The following is a 25,577-nucleotide window of genomic DNA, read 5'->3' as shown; positions in this document are numbered from 1 at the left end:
TATCTGTTTGATTAAATGAAGTATCTATAAATATGCTTAGTTATCTCTTCTAGTTAGGACAGAACTGAATATTTGTCCCCACTCCGTCAAAATTTCTATTTTCATACTGTATTATACTCATTTGTCCCATTCCTTCAATAGTCACATGGTAATACTGTGCTAGACGTAACTATCTGATTTTGTGTAGAGAAAGAAAAGAGATTTTGAAAGCTCTTCAAAATGTAATGTGCAGAGACTTTTTTCCCCAGTGTGTGAATATTACACATCCTAACAATTGTTCTCAGGTTGATCACAAGTTAGCTGTGTAGGCACGTATTGAAACATATAGGAAAACATGGTATAAAAAGCAGCTTAGGAGTGCATCCTTTGACTGTCAGCTGCCATAGGGCAACACTTACAATTTTATTTACCTGCTTTAATAGCATGGTGTAGGAAATACAAATTGATAGCATCTTACCTTCCTGATAAGTGTGAAATATTGACTACTTTCAAATTGGGAATAGGTCTAAATAGTTACCTCCTGTGAGTGGGTAATACTCTACACCTGACTATTCTAACTGTACATGCCTGAGAATATAGCTTCAAGACTTACCAGATTTCATAGTTCATGTGACCCCAAGAGGTCGTAAAAAAATGCAGATTCCTGGTCCTCACTGCCAGAGAGTCTGTTTCAGTTTCAGTAGATGTGGAGTGTGCCTTGGCAGTCCATATTTTTAGCAACTACTCTAGATTATTCTGATACAGAGGAGTCATGTATCACTTGGAGAAACATTATTTTTAGGAGTATTTCAATGCAAGTGAGTGGATTGAAAAAAGAAAGGAATGTATTCAAGTCTAAGAAGGCTTTGTTATATTGCCCTTAATATATGGGGAAGTTTCCAAATTTGATGTCTAGTATTCTAGCAGAGGCTAAACATTTTACGTATTATTGTACTTAATCCATACAGTGGTTTAAACAGGAAAACCCTCCACTCATTCCTTTTCAGGGTCTCATAATTAACAAGTTGAGTAGCAAGGATGTGAACACTAATCTTCTCTATTTTATGATACAGTGATGAGGGAAGCTAATCACAATCATGATCAAATAAACAAGCAGATGCAAATTTAGGTATATGTACAAGATCATATGGGACGTTTGGTTATTAGGGATTATATTGTATTCCATCTGTAAAATGTGGCCATTTGTAAATGAAATAGTGCTTTTACAAACATTACATTTTTAAATAATTATTATTTATTATGTATCATTATTATTTTTATACCAAGCATTCTTTTTTTTCAGTCCCACAAATTTCAAATTACCTGTAAGGTGTGTATTATTGCCCTCACTTTGCAGAAGAAAAATCTATACTCGATGAGCATAAGTAATGTACCAAACTTACTTAGCTGATGCATTTAGCTGATACATAACTAACGTAAATCTCAAAATTATGTCCAGAATACTAAAAAACAGAATTTTAATACCTGGCTGTCTGAAATAGACTTTCAGCTAGGTATAGTTGTGTTCAAACACCAAATAGAAAATGTGGAGGAAGGTTTTTAGTCTATGAATTGATCCAGTTTTAAAAGTGTAAAAATACTCAACTCAAAAGTGGCAACTATAGACATATGATAATATTAACTCAGGAAAAACATTTTCCAAAATTCCTATTTTGATATTTGACTATTCCTGTTTGTGAAAATAGTATTTTTCTTTAGAGTTGAAGCAAATACAAAGAATTTTACACTGTAATGCGTTTTCTATAAAATGTCCTATAATTACTATTTTATAACAAGAGATTAAATAATTCTTGATTAGTTCATTTACTCAGAAGGTTAAAAACTAAAATGTTTTATCAATTTGTGCTTTCAATGCTTCCAGGATTTCAGATGTCATTGTAAGTTCATTTTTAATTACTTCGATGGTATCTTAAAATTTATATTTTTGATTTAAATATTAACATCTGTGTGAAAATCACTCTGTTCCAAAATAAATTACATCTTGTGACTGAAAACGTTAATTGCCATGTTTGTTCATTATTTAATTTTATTACTGTAGGGTTCCACTGGATTCCCTGGGTTTCCAGGTGCCAATGGAGAGAAAGGTGCACGGGTATGATATATAAATATAATGTTTTGAACTGTGTGTATAAATGTTCTTAGCTGGACATAGTGGTGTGTGCCTGTATTCCCAGATATTTGTGAGGCTCAGGTGGAGGATTGCTTGAATGCAGGAGTTCCAGGCCAACCTGGGCAACATAGCAAGTCTGTCTCTGAATGAATGAATGAATGAATGCATGCATGAATGATGTTCTTGCATGACTACTCAGTCTCAGCACCAGAGTCATAATTTACTGTGATATACTGCATATTGAAATTGAACTGTCTTTGCTAGGGAGTAGCTGGCAAACCAGGCCCTCGGGGTCAGCGCGGTCCAACGGTAGGTACCTTGATTTAAAATGATGTATATTTTTCATATTGAATTTAATGTTTCAAGATAATTTATTTTTCAAAAATAAAAATTGATTTAGTGCCTTTGGATTTGCCTTGCACTAGTTCAGGTTCATCTTTTGTTCTCATCTGCAGGGTCCTCGAGGTTCAAGAGGTGCAAGAGGTCCCACTGGGAAACCTGGGCCAAAGGTAGCACCTGCACTTTTTCTGTTTGGATGTTACTGCAGGTGTTTTTTCCAGGCAGATGCTATGAGAAGGAATTCAAACTGATTTTTCTTTTCTTTTCTTGGTGCCAGGGCACTTCAGGTGGTGATGGCCCTCCTGGCCCGCCAGGTGAAAGAGTACGTATGATACAGCCATATAATATAAAATGAAAATTAGTATTGCTGCAAGTATTTAGATTTCAGAGAAAAGATGTATGTCTGCTAATACATGTGCAAGTTTATCCACACAATCTAGTCTGAATTTAAAAATACTTATCTTTTAATTTATTCATCTTCACTAATAAAAAAGCTTAATCAATATGTTCTACTAATTTTGTTATAGAAATGAGAAAAATGTGTGTAGCTGGACTAAGATATCACTCTTATAGTCAAGGCAAAAATATATATTTTTTAAATTTTACATACTCTTAATAACATCTTTGCCCTCTTCTCCACTCAGCTTGCTTTCCATACTGATACTCATTTTGTTCACAGAGCTGACAGCAATATTATGCTGGTAAAAAAACAAGCTACTAGTAGCCATTAAGTCAGAATCAATATACATTCAACTCAAGATAAAACATCTATTCCAGTAAATAGAAAAACTATTTGGTAAATTGATTTTTAATCGATATAAGATGTAGCCAAATCATATGAACAAGCATGTCCTTTGTTTGGATTTTTTGGCAAAATATAGCATTTTTGTAGCCAGATTTTTTAAAAAAAGCTATCCTCGTGATATAAGTTTAAATATTAGAATCTGTATTGCTTTAAAAAATTAGACTCATTTCTTCATATTCTATAATAATTTTCAGTAGTATGGAGTCAGGTTCATATATTTTTGTATGTTATTATTTGAAATGTATAATAGGCGTTTTACAAAAGACAGAAACACCTTTCAATGCATCACCTAAAACTGAAAATGAATAATTTTTATTTGAGTAGGAGCAGTGAGGAAAACTTGAGTTTTTATTCATGATGAAAATGACAGTAGATAACACACAAGAATAAACATTTAATTAGAGTTGCATTAAGTATTTGGCTCATATTTAATTAACTTTCCACTAAATGTTTCTCACTCTTGATGAACTGTTCCCAAATTAGGTCTATCCTGTAAATTTTGAGCTCATAAATAATACACTCATTTGAAGTATTTTATGGTCAAAGTTATTTTAATAAGATACATTTAAATTATTTAAAATGGCTAAATAATTAAATGGAGTAGAATAATTTAACAAAAAATAGCACAACTGTGAGTTTTGTTTTTAGAACCCCACTGATTCTCTCATGCATTTGGTTTTGTCTTCCAAAATGTTATGATCAACAATATTTCCTTACAAGTGAATATGCTTTTGCTGATACTGCATTTTAATTTGAAAAATAACAATACTGTCATCCAACAGTACAATTACTTTTAAAATCATTTTGAGAGTAAGACAAGTACCTCTTGAGAATTTTTGTTTTGTTTTGCTGTTTTAGTAATCTAGGTGAATTTATTTTCAATAAACATTCATATATGTTTTCAGTATCTATATAGGAAGAACATATTTCCTATGTTCCTTGTAGTTAATGAGACATCTCACCCCAAATATGCCTTCATTTTCTGCCAAGATTTTTTAATTATCTTGAACTATTTAGTTCATGTCTTAAGCACACAGTTGCAACATGGCAAAGGTAATGCCATAAAATATTTTCTTCAAAATATATGAGTTGGGGAAAGTTCAGAGAATTAATTCTGTAGTACTATTGGATTAGAAAATGAAATACCTATTATTGCCCATTTCAAAGGACTCCCTAATTATTATATTTAATGATATAGTTATATATGGAATGCATATATATGTATACATAAACTTTTATTAAGATATTGTACAAATGAAATGTAATCTAGCATAATCCTAATTTGCAGATCATGTATGCTGGTTATTAAAGGTTAAATATAGCTTTTAGTTAGGTGTAAGGTTACCAAATTAGGTGAAAACAAAACAAAAATGGAACAACACAACCAAGACAACTAGATAAATTTGAATTTTATATAAAGAATAAGTCATTTTTGTCATAACTATGTCTCTTGTGATATTTAGAATATATTAAAAATATTCATTATTTATTTAAAGCTCAAATTTAGGCACTTTTTATCTGGCGATCTGGTTTCAACACCATCTGTACACTGAGTCGTTGTGGATTTTTTTTAAATCACACCTGGAAACTATTTTGATTATTACACAAAGAATATGCCAGCCAGGTGCAGTGGTTCACACCTGTAATCCCAGCACTTTGGGAGGCTGAGGCGGGTGGATCACCTGAGGTCAGGAGTTCGAGACCAACCTGGCCAACATGGGGAAACCCTGTCTCTATTAAAAATACAAAAATTAGCCGGGCATGGTGGTGGGCACCTGTAATCCCAGTTTCTCTGGAGGCTGAGGCAGGAGAATTGCTTGATCCCAGGAGGTGGAGGTTGCAGTACCACTGCACTCCAGCCTGGGCGACAGAGCAAGATTTCATCTCAAAAAACAACAACAAAAAAAGAATATGCCAATGCTTGCTGTGAAATTTTATGAAGACTCAATTTTTCGTTTGTATTTTAAGTAATGATTTTTGAAATGTTTCTTTCTTAAAATAATTTAAATTCAAATTGCATTTGAAAGGCAGCAAAATTTTAGAAAGCAAAAACATGACATTTTAAGAAATCAGGAAAATAGAATCTGCTACGTAACCAAAAGAATGCTATTTTTAAAAATTTGTACTTAAAATGAGTTTTTAGGAATCATCATTTCATAGTTTAATAAGAGTTTAAAATTTTGTAAGTTCCTAAAATTTGCCCAGTAGTTTTGGTAGTTTCATGTGACATCTATTTTTGTTAACTTTATATATAACTTTGAAGTTACTTTTTTAATATCAGATGCTGTTAATAGTAAAAACTTGTGATGATTTCTGAGCTAACATTGGCTATGAATGGTAATGAGATTTTTCTTGGGAAGCCTAGATTGATAAATAGAAGGAGTAAATTCTGTTGAAGATCAACTTCAGTAAACTATTTTTGATTAGAAAAATACATAAATCCTGCCCTAAATGTATTACTTAACATATTTTATTTATGTTATCTTTCATAAATCTTCTTAAATAAATAACTATTATGTTCTGATCATATGGAGGATTATCTCTTACCAATTACTTTTTTTGCCAACAATGGAGTCACTCTGATGGGACTTACTTTATGCACTTTAAAAATAGGTAACTTTGAGATGAATAATATAATTAATTAAAAATCAAGCCAATAATGATATTATAATTTTTTATTTGAACTGAACATTAATAACTACACAGTAAAGTTATTTTAACCTTATCTACAAAAGAAATTTACACATGAGTAAAAAATATATTGACATCATCCAAAATAAATATATTTTAGATATGGAGAATAGTTAATGGCATCTTCTGTGGTCTTTTTGAGATAGTCACGTACTTTCTCTCTTAGTGTTAGAATATATGGCTAGATACAGAACAGGGATGGAATAAGTTATAAAACAGTTTTTTTTTGTGTTTTTTTTTTTTTAAGAGGGGCTGTGGAATTGAATCGAATCAAAATGTCTTCCTTCTATGAATGTTTCTAGCCAATGTTAAAAGACGCTGCAAAACTTCTCAATATTGATACGTTCTATTCACTTTTAATTCATATGAATTCTAAGTATTTACAGTGTTCCTGAGGTAACATTGATGTGATGTGTAGTTTTGAGTAGAAATAGTGTGAAAAATTATCCATTTTACTTTTAGATTAGTAATTACTATCATGTTGTATTACCATAGTTCTGTCACTGTGATGAAGAAGCTGTATGATACATTGTATTTTATCAATATAAATAAACCTCAAAGTATAAAGATGCGTCTTCTAAGGCATATTGTTAACTTCTCCCCACTGCTTTTTATTTCCAGGGTCCTCAAGGACCTCAGGGTCCAGTTGGATTCCCTGGACCGAAAGGCCCTCCTGTAAGTGTCAGAGCTTCTCTTTCTCCTTCTTTATTTGATATTTTTACATTTTTGAGAGTCACAGCTTACATTTTAAATATTGTTAGATAGGATATTGATAAAATCTCTAGAAAATTACAATTGATATCAAAGAAAGTAGACCTTTTTAATTTATGAAGTTCGTAGATTGTTTCTTAATATAATTTCAATATCTTTCATTAAGTATTTTTTGATAGTATACTGAAGACCAGAAAAACATGAATATCATTCTCTCAGCTGCTCCTTTACTGCAATGGAAATAGTTGATGACATTACAAATTGTTACCAACTCTTAAATATTTGGTATATTAGAATTTATCTTTATCTTCCATCATCAATATAAACTTCTTCAAATATCACTTCCTAAATCCCTCCAACATTCTGATATTACTTAAGTCATGCTAAAATTTATTATATTAGTATCATGTCTATCGCTATAATCTATTCTTTTTAGAAAATGCAATGAGAATTCTCATTAAATCATATCCCTTTTATTAAATATGTTTAGAGCAACACTTGAATGTTCATCAGGCATCTTCATAAAGTTAATTGAAATACTGTGTTTTCATATTTAAGTATTTGTGGGGACATAGAACATGCTGGGGTCTTTGTTGTTGTTTGTTTGTTTGTTAGTTTGTTTTGCAACCTCATCAGTTTCTTTAAGACAGCCGGAGTTGGCTTCTCTACCTGTCTAGGACAGTGGTTCTCAAATGTAGTCCCTGGCCCAGCCGCATCCACAGCTCTTGGGATATTGTTAGAAATGTTGTCTCACTGACCAAATCACAATTCTGGAGATGGGCAGGGAAGGGCCCAGTCTATCTTTTAAAAATCCCTCTAGACAGTTCTGATGCATGTAAAAGTGTGTGAACTACTGTACTAGTCCAGATCTTTAATGTGCATACAAATCATATTGGTGAATTATTTATTTTGAAATAATTAAATGTCAAATATTAAGACAATCTTTAACTTTTTACAATAATTTTAGACACTGTTTAAATTATTATTTTACCACTGAACAGTTTTGCATTATTACTGCAAATATATTAGGAAAGTGGTGTTATCTGTATTATGACGTTATAGAAAGATCAATATGTATGGCTAATATTAAATATAATGTATACCTCGATACTACCTGCATATAATGCTTACCTACTGTCTCAGTTTTGCTCCAAATGTAACATGAAGACTCTGCAAAGTTCCACAGAGAAATGAAAACAGTTTCAAAAGTCACTGTAGTATTTATTTATAAACAGTCTCATAATTATTTTTAAGCTGTGTGTTAGATTATTGTTTAGCAACATAAAGTTTGGTGATGTATATAACCTCAGTATTGTACCATTTGTGTTTGTATGCATTGTTGAGAACTGCTTGACTCATGTAATATTGTTTCATTGTCAAACAAACCCATTTGACTCATTTTTTTCTCAGACTTTTTCAGCCCATTGTCTTATGTATCTTTCAACAAGTTTTGAGCCATTGATCGTGCATGTGTTTTGTCTCTAAGAGGTATCAGAAGCATAATAAATGCCTACACTTGAGAAACATGCATTCTAGTAGGAGAGACAAGACAGGAGCATTGCTTTCACTAATAAACAAAATGATTTTTATACTATGTTCCTCTAACAAACGAGATATTAGAGCATTAAATAAAAATACCTCATTTCTCTAGTAGAAAGTTTTGTGCTGTTTGGGATAGAAATGGCTTCATCTGTTTTATATAGAAAGAAGAAACTGAGGTGGAGAGATAGAAAAACCTCTTCTTGTAAATTAATTGGTTCATCTCCTTCATCATATCAAGAAAAAATTATATATATATATGATGTATATTCACACAGACATATATATGGATCTAAATATTCCCTTCAGATTCTGTTAGTCTCATACTCATATCAACATATTTTGGGAATATGCAGCCATCCATTTAAAAAAATATTAACTTGAAATGATTAAGATTTATAGCATGACTAGTATGAGAAACATTCTATTTAGAATAGAAAATGTAAAAACTCAGTGCCAATTAGAAGTGAGAAAACATCCTTAAACAATTACTTACAAGTTTTCACGGATTCCTTCGCCAAATCTGTTGCCTCTGTCCTGTACCAACTAGATCAAAGGGGAAGCCTATTTTGATGAAAAAATTATTACTTTTACATAAATACAATGAAATGATTTGATAATTAGTCTGCTTATTTTATGGGTTAGTAGTTGGTGGCCATTATGGTTATTTAGGACTAATTGCTTGATATTGGAAGTACATACTTAAATCAAGAAATATGATAATGACATCAATTCTTTTTTTATTTTTTTATTTTTATTTTTATTTTTTGAGACAGAGTCTCACTCTGTCACCTAGGCTGGAGTGCAGTGGCGTGTCCTCGGCTCACTGCAAGCTCTGCCTCCTGGGTTCATGCCATTCTCCTGCCTCAGCCTCCTAACTGGGACTACAGGCACCCATCACCATGCCCGGCTAATTTTTTTGTATTTTTAGTAGAGGCGAGACTTCACCATGTGAGCCAGGATGGTCTCGATCTCCTGACCTCGTGATCTGCCCACCTTGGCCTCCCAACGTACTGGGATTACAGGCGTGAGCCACCACACCCGGCCAATAATGACACCAATTTTTATTGCAGTATATTAACACTACTCTCTCAGACTATCTAGGAGAGCCATTAAATATTATGTTGCATTCTTCCCAGGATGTGATCACTTAGATCTAAGATTGCTATTTTTAAGTATTATAATATTTTGCAATGAATGTGTTATTTATGTCAGCAAATAAGAGATATTTAATCTTATATTTACAGCTTTGTTAAAAAAAAATTAAGTCTTGTATTAATGGCAAAGTATATCATTTAAGAAGCACTTTAGTATGGTGGAAAAAAAGCCAGGCATACTTGATATCCTTCAGCTGTCATATTCTCTGTAAAACTTTTATTATTGCTCAGAATTGAAAGCAAGTTTATTGCCAAATGTGTCAAACCAGTGATAAGGCACAGAAGATTTTTGTTTGCTATTTTGTAAAACCAGACCTCAGTGAAGTCTGTTACCAATTAACTAACTGCTTATTTCTGTATGTCACCTCCAAACTGAGGGCAAAACTAAGTCTTAGCATTAGTATATACCTAGTGACTGATACAAGGGCATGTAATATATGTTTTTTAAAGAAGCTATGGTTAAATGACATCCGAGAATGTTTTGGACCTTTGGTTAAATACACCCCAATTTTGTTTTTTGAAGAAGAGGATGGCAGTGGTAGCCCTGGAAAACCTGAGCAAGTCACTAAGCAAATCATAATATTGTGAAGTAGCTTAACGGTTTTTAATTAGAGTTGTTAATTTACAGGGCAACCAGGTTGTCAATACAGATGACTTAAGGGACAGAGATGGTTCTGGCACCGCCAAGAACCTTTCTCCTGAAGTAGCTTGCCAACCCGGAAAAAGTCTCACTTAGTTGGAAGAAAGCTATTTGAGAAAATGATATTTTGGAACAAAGCCTGTTTTTCATGCTCACTCTATAAAAACATATATTAAAAAGAGATGTTCAAAACCAATCTTATTTAAATAATTAACATACAGTGAGAGGTGTACCTGTTGTCATTAAAAAATATCATTATTAAAAGAATCATTTCATGCATCTAGAAAGGTGAGAATATTTCTGTCTCTACCCATTGACCATGTTTTGAAATTTGAACTTGATATGTAATGGTTACTGAGTAGAATGAATAATCTATAAGGCAGTCTAAAGAAGCAATCTCTTTCTACTAAGTATTTAAAATATAGGACCCTCACAGAGTTGTTCACTTAAAGTTTGTAGTTATTCGCTTCATTTATTTCTTAAACCATGACAAAGACAGCATCCTTTATAGAAAGTGATAGCAGCAGATTTGCTCTGTGGTACTTCACAAACATTATGCTTTCAAGAGGACATTTAAGAAAATCTACTGGGAAAAATTTGTCCTGACAACTTCTAGAATTGAGTGTAACGTATTGTTTCCTTTACTTTGAAAAAATTTGAAAGGTAAAATGCCATTGTTTGTATGAGTTTGTATTTATTTTGCATTCTTGGTTTTTTTTTGTTTGTTGGTTTTGCTTTGTTTTGAGACAGAGTCTCAGCTCTGGAGTGCAGTGGCACCATCTAGGCTCACTGCAACCTCTGCCTCCCAGGTTCAAGCGATTCCCCCGCCTCAGCCTCCCAAGTAGCTGAGACTACAGGCACATGCCACCAAGCCCGGCTAATTTTTTGTATTTTAGTAAAGACGGGGTTTCAGCATGTTGGTCAGGATGGTCTTGATCCTCTGACCTCTTATTCCTCCTTCTCAGCCTCCCAAAGTGCAGGGATTACAGGTGTCAGCCACCCGGCCAGTCCTTCTTTTGCATTCTTGTCAGTTAGAAGCTCGGATTACCACTAGAGGGCACTATTTCTCTCTGTTATCCAAGTTTTGATGTACCGAGAATTAGGACTAAATCACCAAAAAGGGGGAAATATTCATTTGTGAAGTATTAAAGAAGTAATATTTTTCACAAAAATGAAAAATAAAGCTTTGCAAATATTCTTTTACAGATGATTGATGCAAATGAAATATATTTAAATGTAAAATATTCAGAAAAGGGTTCTACTATTTTATAATGGTTGCAGTTATAGCTACAGAATTACATTGAAGAGATATATGTGCATATCACCATATATAAAATCAACAGAAGAGCAAAGTAAAATATCTAATGAAAATATAAAAAGAAAAGACAATTTTCTAACATATCACATTTAGACTATAAAATAATTACATAAATATTTATGACATGTGGTATTTAATATTTGTAATTTCAGGGACCACCTGGGAAGGATGGGCTGCCAGGACACCCTGGGCAACGTGGGGAGACTGTAAGTGATCTTGTTACTCTTATTAAAAATTTCCGTCTACCTCATCAGTTCATAGAAAGCTACTTTATTATGAACATTTGAATTACTAGGTTGAGAAAAATGGAAAAATTAATTCCATTAAGCCTTTTGTTGAAATATATGCATAAATTTGTAAATAGACACAAGAAGTGTATTTCAGGAAATAGGACGTTAGTTGATATGATTGTTCTTATTGTCAATAGCAGCATTTTAAGGATGAGCTGATGGAGAAGACACCGTTATTTTTTGGACATTGCCTCAAGATTGTCCCTCTGACTCTTTTCACTGAAGCCTGTTCACAGATACATTCCACTCAAACCCATCATCTCTCCACTCTCCAAAGGCAACAGATTACAAATAGCCGTGCACAGAATACAACATTTTTTAAATCTAGAACTAAGGGATTAAATATTTGCTGATATTGGACTCATTAGCTATAATTGGTTGGGAACTATGTCAAAAGCATCCTTTCATGTGAAATAGGAAAAAATAAATCAAAAATGGTGGCTAAATTTTACTGAAAAACTATAAATAATATAAAAGTAAACAAATTGACTGAACAACTTACCATGTGTATAACAATTTGGGCGGAGAGGAAACGGGCAGCTCGGTGATGGTTTGAGTATCCTGGTGAGCTTATTTATTTTGCTCCTGTTAAAAGCCAGGCATCTGGCTATCCCAGTGGATTGTCATAGTAGTCAGAAATCATCATGGGTTAGCATGTCTCCATGGAATCAATTCTTGCTTCTCACCAATAATTACTTTTATCCAGATTTCTCAAGGAAACCACAAATACAGACTACCTTTGCCTATGCGGTTGAAAATCACGTTAGGGTATTTGGCCAGCTTGAATACATATTGGAGTTGCATAGCAGTGTCCTATAATAAATCTGAAATCTGAAAAGATTATGATTTTTCTGCTATGGAGGAAACAATCTGTCAGCAGCCACCCAATTCTTGCCTTGCTTACCATGTGGCAATTTTTAGTTTCACTATTTCTTAGCTTTAGCCAGATGGGAAACTTTGGAGTCTTGGACGTCTAAAGCAAAGTTGAAATATGATTTAGTGAGACCAAAGAATAAACTGTTTGGGTATCTTCTTGGGAAGGATATCTATATGAGGAGCAGAAATAAACTTTCTAAAGGAGAGTCAACACTGAATTTGCAAATGCATTCTCATTCAAATCTTTCAGCCAAATCATTTTTAATGAAGCCATTGTGTAACTTTCTAGGAATAACTATAAAATATTCCAAAATGTCTTCTGGGGAAAAGATATCTGGAGAATTACTGTTATAAAATCCTTTATGTCTATGATTTAGTCTGGAGCTTCCACTTCTAATGAAAATACTTATATCACATATACCATTGAGATTTAAACAAAGAAGAAAAATAGCATAATGTTTCTAGAATGAATGTTTCTGTTTTGTAGTTTTTCACAGATTAAAGCCAGGATTACTTCTAAAAAATTATATTTCCGATTTCACATCCACTTTAAGGGAATAGTGAATCATCCTATAGCCCCAACTTTTCTCACTTTGTTCTCTGCTGACCCAGATTCAAAGGATTACCTTGTACAAGAGTCACAATCTAGAGTGGGCATTCTTTATCATATATTTACTATTTTATTTCAATGGATAAATTTTTAAATGATATTTGAGATTTGTTTCCAGGCAGAAATCCATTAATTAAATGTTTCTTCTGACATCTTACATTCATTTGGGTAGTTTCAGAATAATAGAAACTATTCACAATTTTTCCCGGTGGCCTTAAACAGCTTCAGAAATGGTTTCTATTATATTGAAATGACCCAAATTTGTCTCAGAAGCATAATGCCAAATTCTATATTGGTCCTAAAATTGGCTTAGTCTTTTAAAGATTATCAAAATAGGAGTCACATTTCTGATGGATCTTAACAGCATATTTTTCAAACTACCCATGAATATGTCAAATTAATTTCCATTTTCAGCAACTTTGAAAAACATAATTTGACTAGCTATTCTAAAATTAAGTGGCAAGTGTAGTCTTATTACATGACAATATTGAACAAGCACACCTTATTGTGAACTGTAAAAGTTTTCCTGTATAGTTTGTTTGTAAGATCCCCAAGATCAAATGTATTAGATTCTTGCAAACAGTCTGAATATTTTGAATGAGCAGACATATGGGCAACGCTGTCTTCCAGATTTCCCAAATCCATCACTCACACACATGGTCTAGCAGTCAAAACTTCCTCTTTCCCCTTAGGATGTATGAGCGCAAGTCTATGTTGTAATTTTGTCCAGATTTTCTGCAATTAAGTATTGATTTGTAATCAAATACATTTAATTAATCATTGTTGCAGTATTTTGTTTGTGTGTGATTCTTGCTGTCACAGTTACCAAGACAAAAAGCTTTCTAAGACTTTTTTTAAAAGTTCGGAATTGCCTTTATATCTTCCTGTCCAATTTAGTGATTAAAAATTGGAAGAAGAATAACCCAGACAGAGGAAACAGGTCATACAAATATAGGGTGTGTGACTATTCAGAAAAAGGTAGGAAGATCAGCATGGCTAGAATTTAGGATACATTATCAAAGCAAAGGAAGTAACTGAATTCACACACTGGGCCCCTATTGGCTAGAACTTTGTCATCTGTATGTTTGGTGGGTGATGATTCTGGCTAATGTAAACAAATGAGTAAACCTTATTTGAAAAACTCAGCAATGGTGAAGGAAAGAGGTGATTCTAGTCTGAATAAGACAGGTCTACTAGGATAAGTGAGCTAAAGCTGTATTTGAGGGAGCTTCTCAGGTGACGCATTCAGATGAAATAACGAATTAAGTATGGGCACTGAAGAAAAGCCTGGGATATGAAAACACTCCATTATAAAGGCGGGGAACACAGAAGAAAATCAAAAGAGAAGATACATTCAGCAAGTTCCGTGTTAGGAATGTTGAAGAGAGAGCATGATATACAATTGGAAATTTCTAGTAGGCACTTACCGTGAGAGTTTTATGGCTCGTACTGATTAGAGGTTTATAAATAGTTGGGAGTGGAGGAGTTCATCAGCACAGAGATGGCAATTGTGGTCATGGAGGTTGTTGAGGTAATCCAGGGACACACATACATGTATGTGCACCTGTATATATGTGTTTATGTATCTATGTATGTGTGTATGTAAATCTGATAACAGATTTCCAAACCAACTAGTTACTGAAAAATTACAATTAAGTGACTAATATAATTATAAAATGCTAAATAAATTTTATGACTTTCCCCTCAGAATTGATTGGTTTTGACATTGATAATGATAGCTCAAATAGAACTCTGAAAGTCTAAATTAATAGATTTTAAAAATAGAAGAAATCTATTTTCTTTCCCTGTGGCATCAATTGCAATAATTATAGACTCTTATCTTTACCTACTTATACAATTTTATTATTGTAAATAATTCATTCATAGTTATCAGGAGCATTGTGATACAAACGTGAGATCGCTAGTTCCTACCCATTTTTTCCCTAATCTTATTACTTTCAGTCTGACTAGATGTTATAGGGAATAAAATATTCAGTTATTTGAAAACTTCTTCTCCCAATATTTTCTATCTACTTCTCCAGCTGTCAAAAGTAACTTAACTCTCATGAGTAAGAAATTTACCTGTCTTAATACAATTATGTGGAATGAATAACCTACAGCCTAGAGAAATATAAATACCAGAATATATGCCCAGAAGTTTTATTTAGTGAGTATATTCTGCTCAAATCAACCAGATATTTTAATGACTGCATTATTTGCAAAATGCATTTACAACTATATCTCTTGAATTTCTTACAAGAAAGAATGTTGATAAATACTAAAATAATTACTGTGCAAAGCATTATTTTAGTAGGTCTATTTTTATATTTTGTTTTATGAGATTTTACAAATATAATAGAGAGAAATGTATTAATATCACTGTGAATTTATTTCTGTATAAACGATCAGTAAACTGTTTCAAAGAATGTCTAAATCATCATTTATTTCATCCATAAACATTCCTGGGTTAAAATTCTGTATGTTGTTTGACCTGGTGGAACAGGGCTAAGAACACATTTTTTGCTCTAGATTAATTTATTAAAGGTAATTGTTGTCCTAGCATGTGAAATGTTGAAATGGCAAATTTTGAATTTTAATGAAAACTGAAATAAGTTTGACATATTAAACTCATATTTAAGCATTTGAAAATAAATATTTTTAGTCAATGGGTGACTTTCTTTTAATGTGACTTATTCAGCTATCTCATAGAATTTTGATTTATGCTTTGTGTTGTGTGTAGCTTTTACAGATAATACTTTGCCTTCTTAGGGATTTCAAGGCAAGACCGGCCCTCCTGGGCCAGGGGGAGTGGTTGGACCACAGGTATGTTCCTTTGCTTTATTTCCTGAGCAAGATTTATTTATTTTTGTTTATATTTTAACCTTCCTAAGTTGTGTAAAATCTTCTAAATTTATTATGATTCAAAATGATGTATTTTTTATTTCAGATTGTATTTAAATATGTGCAGCTTTCGTACGTCAAATGAAACCAACAAACTATTACTTAACTAAAGCAACTTTTCAATTGCCTGTAAGAATAAAAGAGAAGAATAAAATAAATGAAAATAAATCAGAAAGTTCACACTGAATTTAACACTAAAGCCTGACTATGACACCATCTACTAATAAAAATACAAAGTTCCTTATAAATAGGTGGGCCATCATCTTTTTCTAGAATTTTAAATTATAAAATGACTTCATGTTTTTGAGTATAAATTAGATTTAGAAATATACATCCTAAAATTTTAATATTTGTAACATATTAGGTGTTTCTTAAGATTTTTACCTTCATAATAATGAATATCAGAAATAAATATTAATTATCTTTGAGGATATACAAAATAATGGAAGAGACAAGTATTTCTTTCATGATAGGTGGCAGAAGAAGTCTCAAAAATTGGTGCAGTATCCTGAGTTATAGTATAAAATAACTATAAAGAGTAATTCATGGTAATAGAAAATAATGTTTTTCTTCCCTAGCAAAGCATATTGAATGGGCAGAACACATTTAATTTACTGGGCTGGAATTTCCCCCCCACTAATAACAAATTATAACAAAGGAGCAAAAGCAGGTGAATACATGTTTTAGTTATTTAATTGGTTTAGTCTTTTCTCTGTCTCTAAATAGTTCTCAACACTGTAACTCACACACATACACGCCCACACGTGCACACACACACACATGCACATCCACACACACACACATACACACGCACGCACACACACACATCTAGAGAAACAAAAAAAATGCATTTTGTTTTTAGGAATATGTGTAACAGAAGCGAAAATGAAGACTTATTGGATTTTTTGATTATTTTATTTCATAGGTTAACCCTGAGCCAAGGGAAATGTTATGTTATTTTATAGAATGTGTAAACATGAATACTTATTTGTGTTAAAGGCTTCTTTTTAGAGGCTTATCAGTTTTAGTTAAAACATTATATATACTTTCTCAGTAATTAGAAAGCTTCCTCCAAAAAGCTTTTATTTTTTTTCTGTTTAAAACAACTTTATAGCTATTTTCTGTGAGAAAATTTAACCAGAAAAAATATTCCTATTATACTTAATATCCATAAACAGAAATAGAATTAGATTCTTAACTAAAATATAAACATCGTGGAGCATAACTGAATATTTTAGGACCTCACATCTTTCAAAAATACAGTTCTGTTCACTGTGGTCATCTAAAACTTCTCAGACTTGTGTTTCATTTTTTGTTCCCCTGCTTACATTAAGGCATAAAAATACTGGGTGTTTTACTGAAGATGCACCTTCACCAAGTTACATTTTTTATTGGTCCTTTTTAAGAGAAAAAATATCCAACAGCCTGTTTTAAATGTAGTCATACCTTCATGTGAAGACAACAGATTTGGTTTAATGGGAATAATATAGATTGCAATACTGAATATCCACTGTTTTCTTTAAACAGTTATGTGAATCTCTGATCATTTTTGTCTCAGTGGTGATAGCTCTTCAATTATGGTTAATTCTGTATTCCTTACTGTTCAAATTCTGGTGTTCAGATAGTTAAGAAAACATCATGTTTTGGATAAATGTGTGCACATTAATGTTAAATTGAGAAGTTATAGCAATCATATAATTACGGGAGTTTAAACCTAGAAATGTATACCCAAATTGGGACAGGTATATTCCTTATCCAAGATAAACAGTTAAGAATATGTTGAATTTTTAGGAAAAAAAAAATATATACTTCTTAAGCAAGTATAGGAACATGTTCTACTGTTTAACAACATTAGCATCTAAAAATTTGCCCTTTATTTAACTTGAATCCTTCACTTTGCTTTTTATTAAGATGGAGAGTAACTGATCACCATCCTCTGTTTATAGGAAAGCTTGTTATACTCAAGCACCACAAAACAGCACCACTCAAGGGACACATAAATGACCTGATATTTTTCACTTTGGCATTTGCTGCAATTTAAGGCAGCTGAGCATTTGTTATAGCCTTTGGCCGGGAGGAACTGCCGACCCGTACTCACTGCCTTCAGGATCCTCTGCCACGTTCCCTAGACTTTGTCCAGTGAATATAGATTAATAGTAGAGAAGTTTTAAGCTTTTGGAAATTCCAAGGAGAACCACTGACTTTTTGGGTTCTCAAGGCCCTAAGTTTATTTTTAAACAGTGATTCATTGAGTGGCTACCAATGTGGTTTCTATGCCTCTTTATGACTAAGCTGATTTGACACCTCATATGAAAAGAAGGAATGGGATAAAACTGTATTTAAAAATCATAGTTTTAATAATACTTGGACTTGCCCCACTCTGCAGAAATTATTGTATTAAGCAAAGAAAACATCTTTTTGGACTTTATGTGCTTTCCTTTTACACTCAGATTCTAACCAAGATTATATAAAATGTTTTTAGACTCTTACTTGATATGCTACTTTCAGCGCTTTGCAAGTGTTTTGTAAGATATCATGAGAATAAGTGAGGATGACAAACTTTTGTAAATGAGAATAATACTGTTTTTGAGTTTGTGTTATCTTTGCCAAAAATAAAAGAACAATCTAAAGTGGTTTTGCTTATCTAATTTAGGGACCAACCGGCGAGACTGGTCCAATAGGGGAACGTGGGCATCCTGGCCCTCCTGGCCCTCCTGGTGAGCAAGGTCTTCCTGGTGCTGCAGGAAAAGAAGGTGCAAAGGTACAACATGCTTCAGAAATTTTTTTTGGCTGAAAACTTTAATTTATATTTCACTATACTCGCCACTTGTCTACAGATTCCATTTAAATGAGTGTCAGAAGATGTATCAGGAAAATATTTAGTGTGCGTTTATTATACTCCAAGATATTGCCCAACGTTTACGTAAGACTGTTAGCTCCATTGACCATAAAATCTTTTATATACGTATACCCTTAAATGTAGGTAGTGGTTGCTTCATTTTAATGCATATGGCAATCCACCCAATATTCTCATCATTAAATAAGATTCAAATTTTACTTACAGTATTTTAGAAGTAATCACAATTTTGTTTGTAGAAATATGTGTAGAAATTAATCTGTCTTGATGGATGTTTATTATATTCTTTAGGGTGATCCAGGTCCTCAAGGTATCTCAGGGAAAGATGGACCAGCAGGATTACGTGGTTTCCCAGGGGAAAGAGGTCTTCCTGGAGCTCAGGTATAATCAATATCTATATAGATAAGGCAAGTGATTCAAATTGTTTATTAGAAGCATTTTTTCCCAGAACTTAAAAAGCGATGAGTAATTAAGGGAATATATGTAAACATATGCATTTGATTATTGTTATATATGTGTGTATATATGTAGTTATGTCTAAAAACATTATCTGATATCCTTATTTTATTAATCAGATATCTCCTCCTATTGGTATTCAATCCATAGAGATTCATTTGCTCTATGTTTTCACTTTTCCCAGGGTGCACCTGGACTGAAAGGAGGGGAAGGTCCCCAGGGCCCACCAGGTCCAGTTGTAAGTATGATGACAATAAATAGCCAGACAATCATGGTTGAGAATTACAGCTCTTCTTTCATTACTCTCATGCTGTGATTCCACAGTGTGTGGGAGAGAAAATAAACACATGTCAATCAAATCCGTCAATGCCTAGTTCCCACTAATTGCATTCACTAATGAATGCAGACACAGAAGGGTTTAGATGATTGGAAATATTTGCTTCTGCTGCTGTCAGGAGGTAAAAGGACATATCTTGCTTCTTACGGTTCCCAAGGAAATAAATCCTCATTATGAGTAATAGAAGCTCGTAGTCACGGAAGGCCTGGAGAGGCTGTAGTTTGAAATTTTTACTTCATTTACATCTATTATTTTAAAATTACTTACAAAATAAGATTTGATTTCTTATAAATTATATTCTGTCATTCATTTATTATAGAACATATTTAATTTGTTTATAAGTACTTGATGAGACTTGAATTTTTCAAAGATACAAAAGATATAAGCATAAAAGCATAAAACTCATAAGCATAATCTTATATATTAGCCGTATTTCTTAATTTAATCAAAACATTATGAAATAATTGGCAAATGAGTAAATATCAGATTTTTGTGTCATCTTTTTTCTTGAGATACGTATCAATGCCTCAGAAAACAATTGAATGTATGCTTCATTTTTTAATAAATTCACCTTTATTCTTATCTGTACACTGAAATTTCACTATAACAGCCAAACTGCCGTATTTGGTGTTTTCTTCTCATTGTCTTATTTCACCAACTTAAAAATGCTGAAAGTTGCCTTAAAGGCCTTCTCAACTTCCTCTCACACAATATTTATTAGTTCTGCTTCCAAAATATTTTACTAATTTTTCCCCTTTTCTTCATTTCTACCGCCACTGTCTTTGTTCAGACTCTTTCCTCTTCCTTTCTCTTTGACTAATAACATCTTATCTTTGGATTCATTTTCTTATCCTCTTCAGTCTGTTTCACCTATAGAATACTAGTTTAGCATACACCCTTAACTATGGCATTCCTCTATCATACCCATCCTATAGCTCCACACTGCCTTTGGAAACCAAGCTCCTTATCCTAGCCAGCAAGTCATCTTCAAAGTTCAACTCCAATTTCTATAGTCTTTTTTTTTCTTCATGCCCCCCACTTCAATTCTACCCAACTTAATGCGTTGAATGTTGTCTTGCTTCTCAAAACCATGACCTTTTCTATTTTGAAAAGATTATACTGTATACTTTTCCCCTTCCTCCAGGAAACTCTAGTTATTTTTTCTCTACTTGAGGAAGATCCTACTCATCCATAAAGATAACTCTTAAATGTTAAATCTCTGTAAAGTTATCTTTGGATAATTTACCTCCATTTCATGTATTGGTAAAAATCTCCCCCCCACACACACACCCACTGCCCTTTATTATATCTCCATGTTTAGAGATTACATTGGAATATAGTTGGCCGTCTTTCGCATTAGGCTGTGAGTTACCTGTATTATTTTAGTTGCTCACAATACGGTGCCTGAAGCACAGTAATCATCTCACACCTACTCATTTGAATTATTATGAATCCTAATATTGGAATAAAGTTTATATAGAATTACTTAATACTGGGAATACAATAAGTATATCATTTTTCAGATTGATTCACATGATACTTACTTTACTTCCCTCACATCATATCACAACCATTGAGATAATTATGGAAATGTGGTAAAGATATTTTTTAAAGAAAATATATCTTGAAAACTGTATTAGACTTCCACTGGAGTTCATAAAATTATGAACATTTTCTAATATCCTCAAAAGTTAGTGGCAGTAGCATTAGCAGGAACAACAACTTAATAAGACAAAAGTTCGTATTTGGGTATAGAATCTTCTAAATTTCAGTAAAATGAGATCCATTTAACCAGACCTTCAGATTCTAAAGATATATTGTGGGAATAAATGATGCTTTAAGAGCAATGCACACTGAACTAATTATCTGAGTTGTGACTACAAGGATTAAATTGTTTTAAGTTGTTTTTCAGGGACCAAGCATTGAAGCTGTCTCAGGGGTTGGGAACAGATGAAACCAGTGTATTTGTAGGCTGCATACTATGTCCAGGGGATAGAATTTTCAAGATATTAATTGAAAAATGTATAGTTTCATGTAGAATAACATTAAATATGATATAAAAATCAAATGTACTTTTATTTATTTGGCTTCAATTGTGTATTTGACAGTTATTACTTACTTTGTTATATGCAACTGAACATCACAGTAGATATTCCTTGAGATAAAATAGGGTAAACAATTTTAAAAAGAAATACACCAAAGACTAAATAGCACTGTAAGTTAGTTGGTGATTAAATGCCTAAAGACATGCAAACAATAAATGTTAACTCTATGAGTGAGGTAGAAAGATAATAAAAATAAGGGGAAGGGCCATGTGGAAAAGATGACCCTTGAACTTGGCTTCACAGAGTGCAGAACATTACAGAAATCATTGAAAAGCAAGAAAATATTAGGAAAGGGATATGATGTTTAATTAGTATCTGTTTTTGCCCAAGTGGGACAAAATATGGGAGATGGTCTAACATTTGTTGAATTCTTGCTAGCATCCAAGCACTCTGCTATTTTACATAATAAAAAAACTAAATCACTAATGCAACATGTAATATAATTACTGTAGCTCTAAAATTGCAAGATGTAGTCATTTGAATATTTGAAATGTACAGAGCAAGTGGAGTAAACAAACTGAAGTTTTAAGGAAACAAATCTGTCCTTAGTGTTTAATATATAACAGAAATAGGAGAGAATAGATCACAAAAGTCCATTGGCCAGTGTAAACATTGGAGCGAACTGATGACTAGGGCAGTGTGGAATCCAAGGACAGTGCTGATGTAGCAAACACGGAGGGGGCCAAGATAGTAAGATTTATTACTAATATTTGATATGGGCAGTGAGGACAAATGAAAATCGAACAATGACCTCAAGCTTATGTCCTTGAGAGAATGACAGTTTGGTGATGTCTTCCATGCCTAGAGCAGTTTTACCTCATCAAGAACAACAACAAACAAAAACCAGAAATATTCACACACACAAAAAAACTTAAAACCTCTTGGCAGTAGTTGATTATCTACTTTGATAATAGATGTGCTTGATAGATGCTCACTGTGTTTATTTGAAATTAATACCCATTCTTATATTCACAAATCAAATATGCAAACATCAACCAATTAAAATTATTCCTTAAAGTTGTTGGAAAAGCATTCACTAAAAGGAAGACACCATACACATTTATTAGTTCCTAACACTATTGTTTTAATTGCTGCAGAATATAGTGAAGAGGTGAATGATGATGACTCAGTTCATAACAAGCCTTAGTTTACTCCATTTGAAGTGATTACATCACATAAAATTTGATTTTGATTTTTTTTGTTCCAAATGACAGATAAAACAAAAACTGGATGGTTTTCTAAATGTAAAGTATAACTTATCTAGAAAATTAATTCATGTTAATTCTTATTTTTTGAGGTTCAAAACGTACTATTGGGTTCCCTTGCAATTAATATTGGAAAAAAAAAGAATGAAGAGTAGAGATTTATTTAAAAGGTAGCAAGTTCTGCTTTGCAATGGTAATAGAAAAGGTGATGGCCAAATATTTGATCAGTTGGTGAGAAATGATAAAATTCTGAGTCATAAGGAATAAAGACATAAGACCATCATCTAAAATTTGCTTTTATAATGGATGTCTGAGTTTATATCAATCTTATGTTAACTTTACCTTTAGGATATTGACCAAGTAATGGTAAGTGCAAGACAGGAATTCACAGAAACAGTGATGGGTATTCAGCAGTTGTTTGTATTACGGAAAAAACAAAGTGATGAGTTCTGAGGAAGAGAATGTGAAGTCTAAAGGAAATAGAAAAGGGAAATGAAATAATACTGAGTGTTTATTCTTTCAATTCTTATGCTAGATATTTTGTATCTCTTATTTATATCTTTTATTCTTATTCTTGAGACTTGGAATGGTAGGGTTCTTTTTTGTTTTTGTTTTGTTTTCTATTTTATCATTCCATTTTTAAAGATAAAAGATCTGAGACTTGAAGAAGTGTAGAGCTTGCCCAAATTATCTGGGCAAAAATCCATAATAGCACTTTACGTAAACTCATTTTCAAGTCATCTTGATCCTTCTAAATCTCTGTGAACAATTTTGTCAAAAGAGAGTGAGAAGAGTTAATATTTCAACTACCTGGGCTTTAATATTACTATTCTCTATAACTATTGCTTATTTTGAATGAATCAAAGATGAAACTGATTAAACTAATATACAGGTTGATTTTTTAATGACTAGTTATTTGTCACAATACCATTGAATTCTTAGTTTCTTTCTCCTATAATACAACTCATAAGGAACGTAGTTGTGCTGTGTATTTCTGGTTTGCAGGGAAATAATAAGTTCCCTCATTACATAGGATACTGATGAACTAAAACTAAAAGTCCTAAGCAGAGCTTCAACCAGCTAACCTTATCACTCACAGTGATATTTGCAAAGTTTTCATGTGTCCCAATTGTGTAGCTTATGCACTATATCCTTACTATATGCTCTAATCCGAGAAAAGAACAAATATAATATTTAATTCTCATGCATCCATTCAAGTGTTATTCTATCCATTCATTTATAAGTATATTTAGTACCTATTCTCTTTATTGATAATCCATTTAGTCTGAAGCACAGGTCATTATTATGACACTCTATAGAAATGGATTTACTGTACTAGGGTGGGTCTAGGTGTACACCATTGACGTATATGTAGAGAAACTTTATTTGTAAAACAAATACACTAAAAAGATCTGTTTGAAGATATGGGATATTGCTTTATACAGGGTCCTCTTTATGAATATCCTTGGAAGAAATCTCTTGCTAACCACAGCTTTAAAAATATTTGCAGTTTATTTTTTTCAAGTATTCTTTTTGTAGAATATTTTAAATTATTTCTTGTTATTTCTTGAACAGTTAACTGACTTGTTTATTTCCTTAGTCAATTTGAATTTCAAAACTTAGAATTCCTTTTGCTTTGGCTTACAGAAATAGTGGAGTCAAACTAGAGATGGTACAGAAGATAATGTTTTATAACTATTTTAAAAACTTTGAACACAACTTACTATAAAAAGTACCTATGATATACTTTAATATTGTCTATTACAGTTTGTTATAGTTAATATTTTTTAAATACTCAACAAGACCCATGAAATTTATCTTATAACCTACTCATGGATCGTAATCTACAGTTAGAAAACTCCTTGGTCTTGGTATGCATCTTTAGTTTACTAATATTGCTGGCTCCATTTTACTTCAATAAAAAGTTATTTGCTTACCTGTTTCCCTGTTTTTAAATTTATATTGTTTAATATTTTATGCATACTATTTAAGCTTCTATAAGTCTTTTTCTGTGAAAGTACCATAAAGAAATAAATACCTGACAATATCAGACAATCTATTAAACTGAAGTTATATTGATTCATAAAATGGACCTTGCTGCAAAGAGCTTATGGTTTACTGAGGAGGACAGATAAAGAGCAGATAAAATAACATAGTAAATAATATGAAATATAGTAAAAGAACAGAAAACACAAAGGTGAGAACAATGCTTTTTGCCTAAGGAAATTATGTTTGAATTGAAGCTGTAAATAAAAACCAGTTTTATCTATGAAAAGCAGCCTTTTTGTGTGCAAAATTTAGTCTTCAACTGCTCAACACTTTTTGTCCTCTTAGTAATGAAGTAGTATTTCAAGGTTAGGGTTCTCTAAAGGTTTTGGTCCTGGGAGTTATTGTATATTGAGGAACGTTCTGTCGTGCTACCACTTATGACAAAATTATACCAATAGGATGCTGTGACGTTGGGATTTTAAAGTCTATGAAAACAAACTATTCGCTGTAAACATGATGTTGCATCCAAGAACTGGTAACAGATGCCAATCAAATCCAGGGCATGTCTTCTGATCTCAAGGGATGTAGTCCCTAAGTGCATGTCTTGATGCATACGCAAGACAGAAAGTAGCAAGAGACTG

At 32.5% G+C, this 25,577-nt stretch overlaps 1 protein-coding gene across 1 annotated transcript in view; it reads left to right on the top strand.

Moving 5' to 3' along the window:
- Window positions 1–25,577, top strand: part of COL11A1 (collagen, type XI, alpha 1) — a 220,804-nt gene that overhangs the window by 122,901 nt on the left and 72,326 nt on the right. Inside the window, exons 32-41 of the mRNA XM_011935227.1 lie at window positions 2,039–2,092; window positions 2,375–2,419; window positions 2,566–2,619; window positions 2,727–2,771; window positions 6,567–6,620; window positions 11,463–11,516; window positions 15,856–15,909; window positions 18,641–18,748; window positions 19,136–19,225; window positions 19,485–19,538. Of these exons, the coding sequence (XP_011790617.1) occupies window positions 2,039–2,092; window positions 2,375–2,419; window positions 2,566–2,619; window positions 2,727–2,771; window positions 6,567–6,620; window positions 11,463–11,516; window positions 15,856–15,909; window positions 18,641–18,748; window positions 19,136–19,225; window positions 19,485–19,538 (612 nt within the window). The remainder of the gene's footprint in view (window positions 1–2,038; window positions 2,093–2,374; window positions 2,420–2,565; window positions 2,620–2,726; window positions 2,772–6,566; window positions 6,621–11,462; window positions 11,517–15,855; window positions 15,910–18,640; window positions 18,749–19,135; window positions 19,226–19,484; window positions 19,539–25,577) is intronic.

This window comes from Colobus angolensis, unplaced genomic scaffold (genome assembly GCF_000951035.1).
Source record: "Colobus angolensis palliatus isolate OR3802 unplaced genomic scaffold, Cang.pa_1.0 Scaffold141, whole genome shotgun sequence".
Classification (NCBI taxonomy): domain Eukaryota; kingdom Metazoa; phylum Chordata; class Mammalia; order Primates; family Cercopithecidae; genus Colobus; species Colobus angolensis.
Note: the sequence above shows the minus strand (reverse complement) of the source record. Positions and strands in the feature narration are given on the sequence as shown.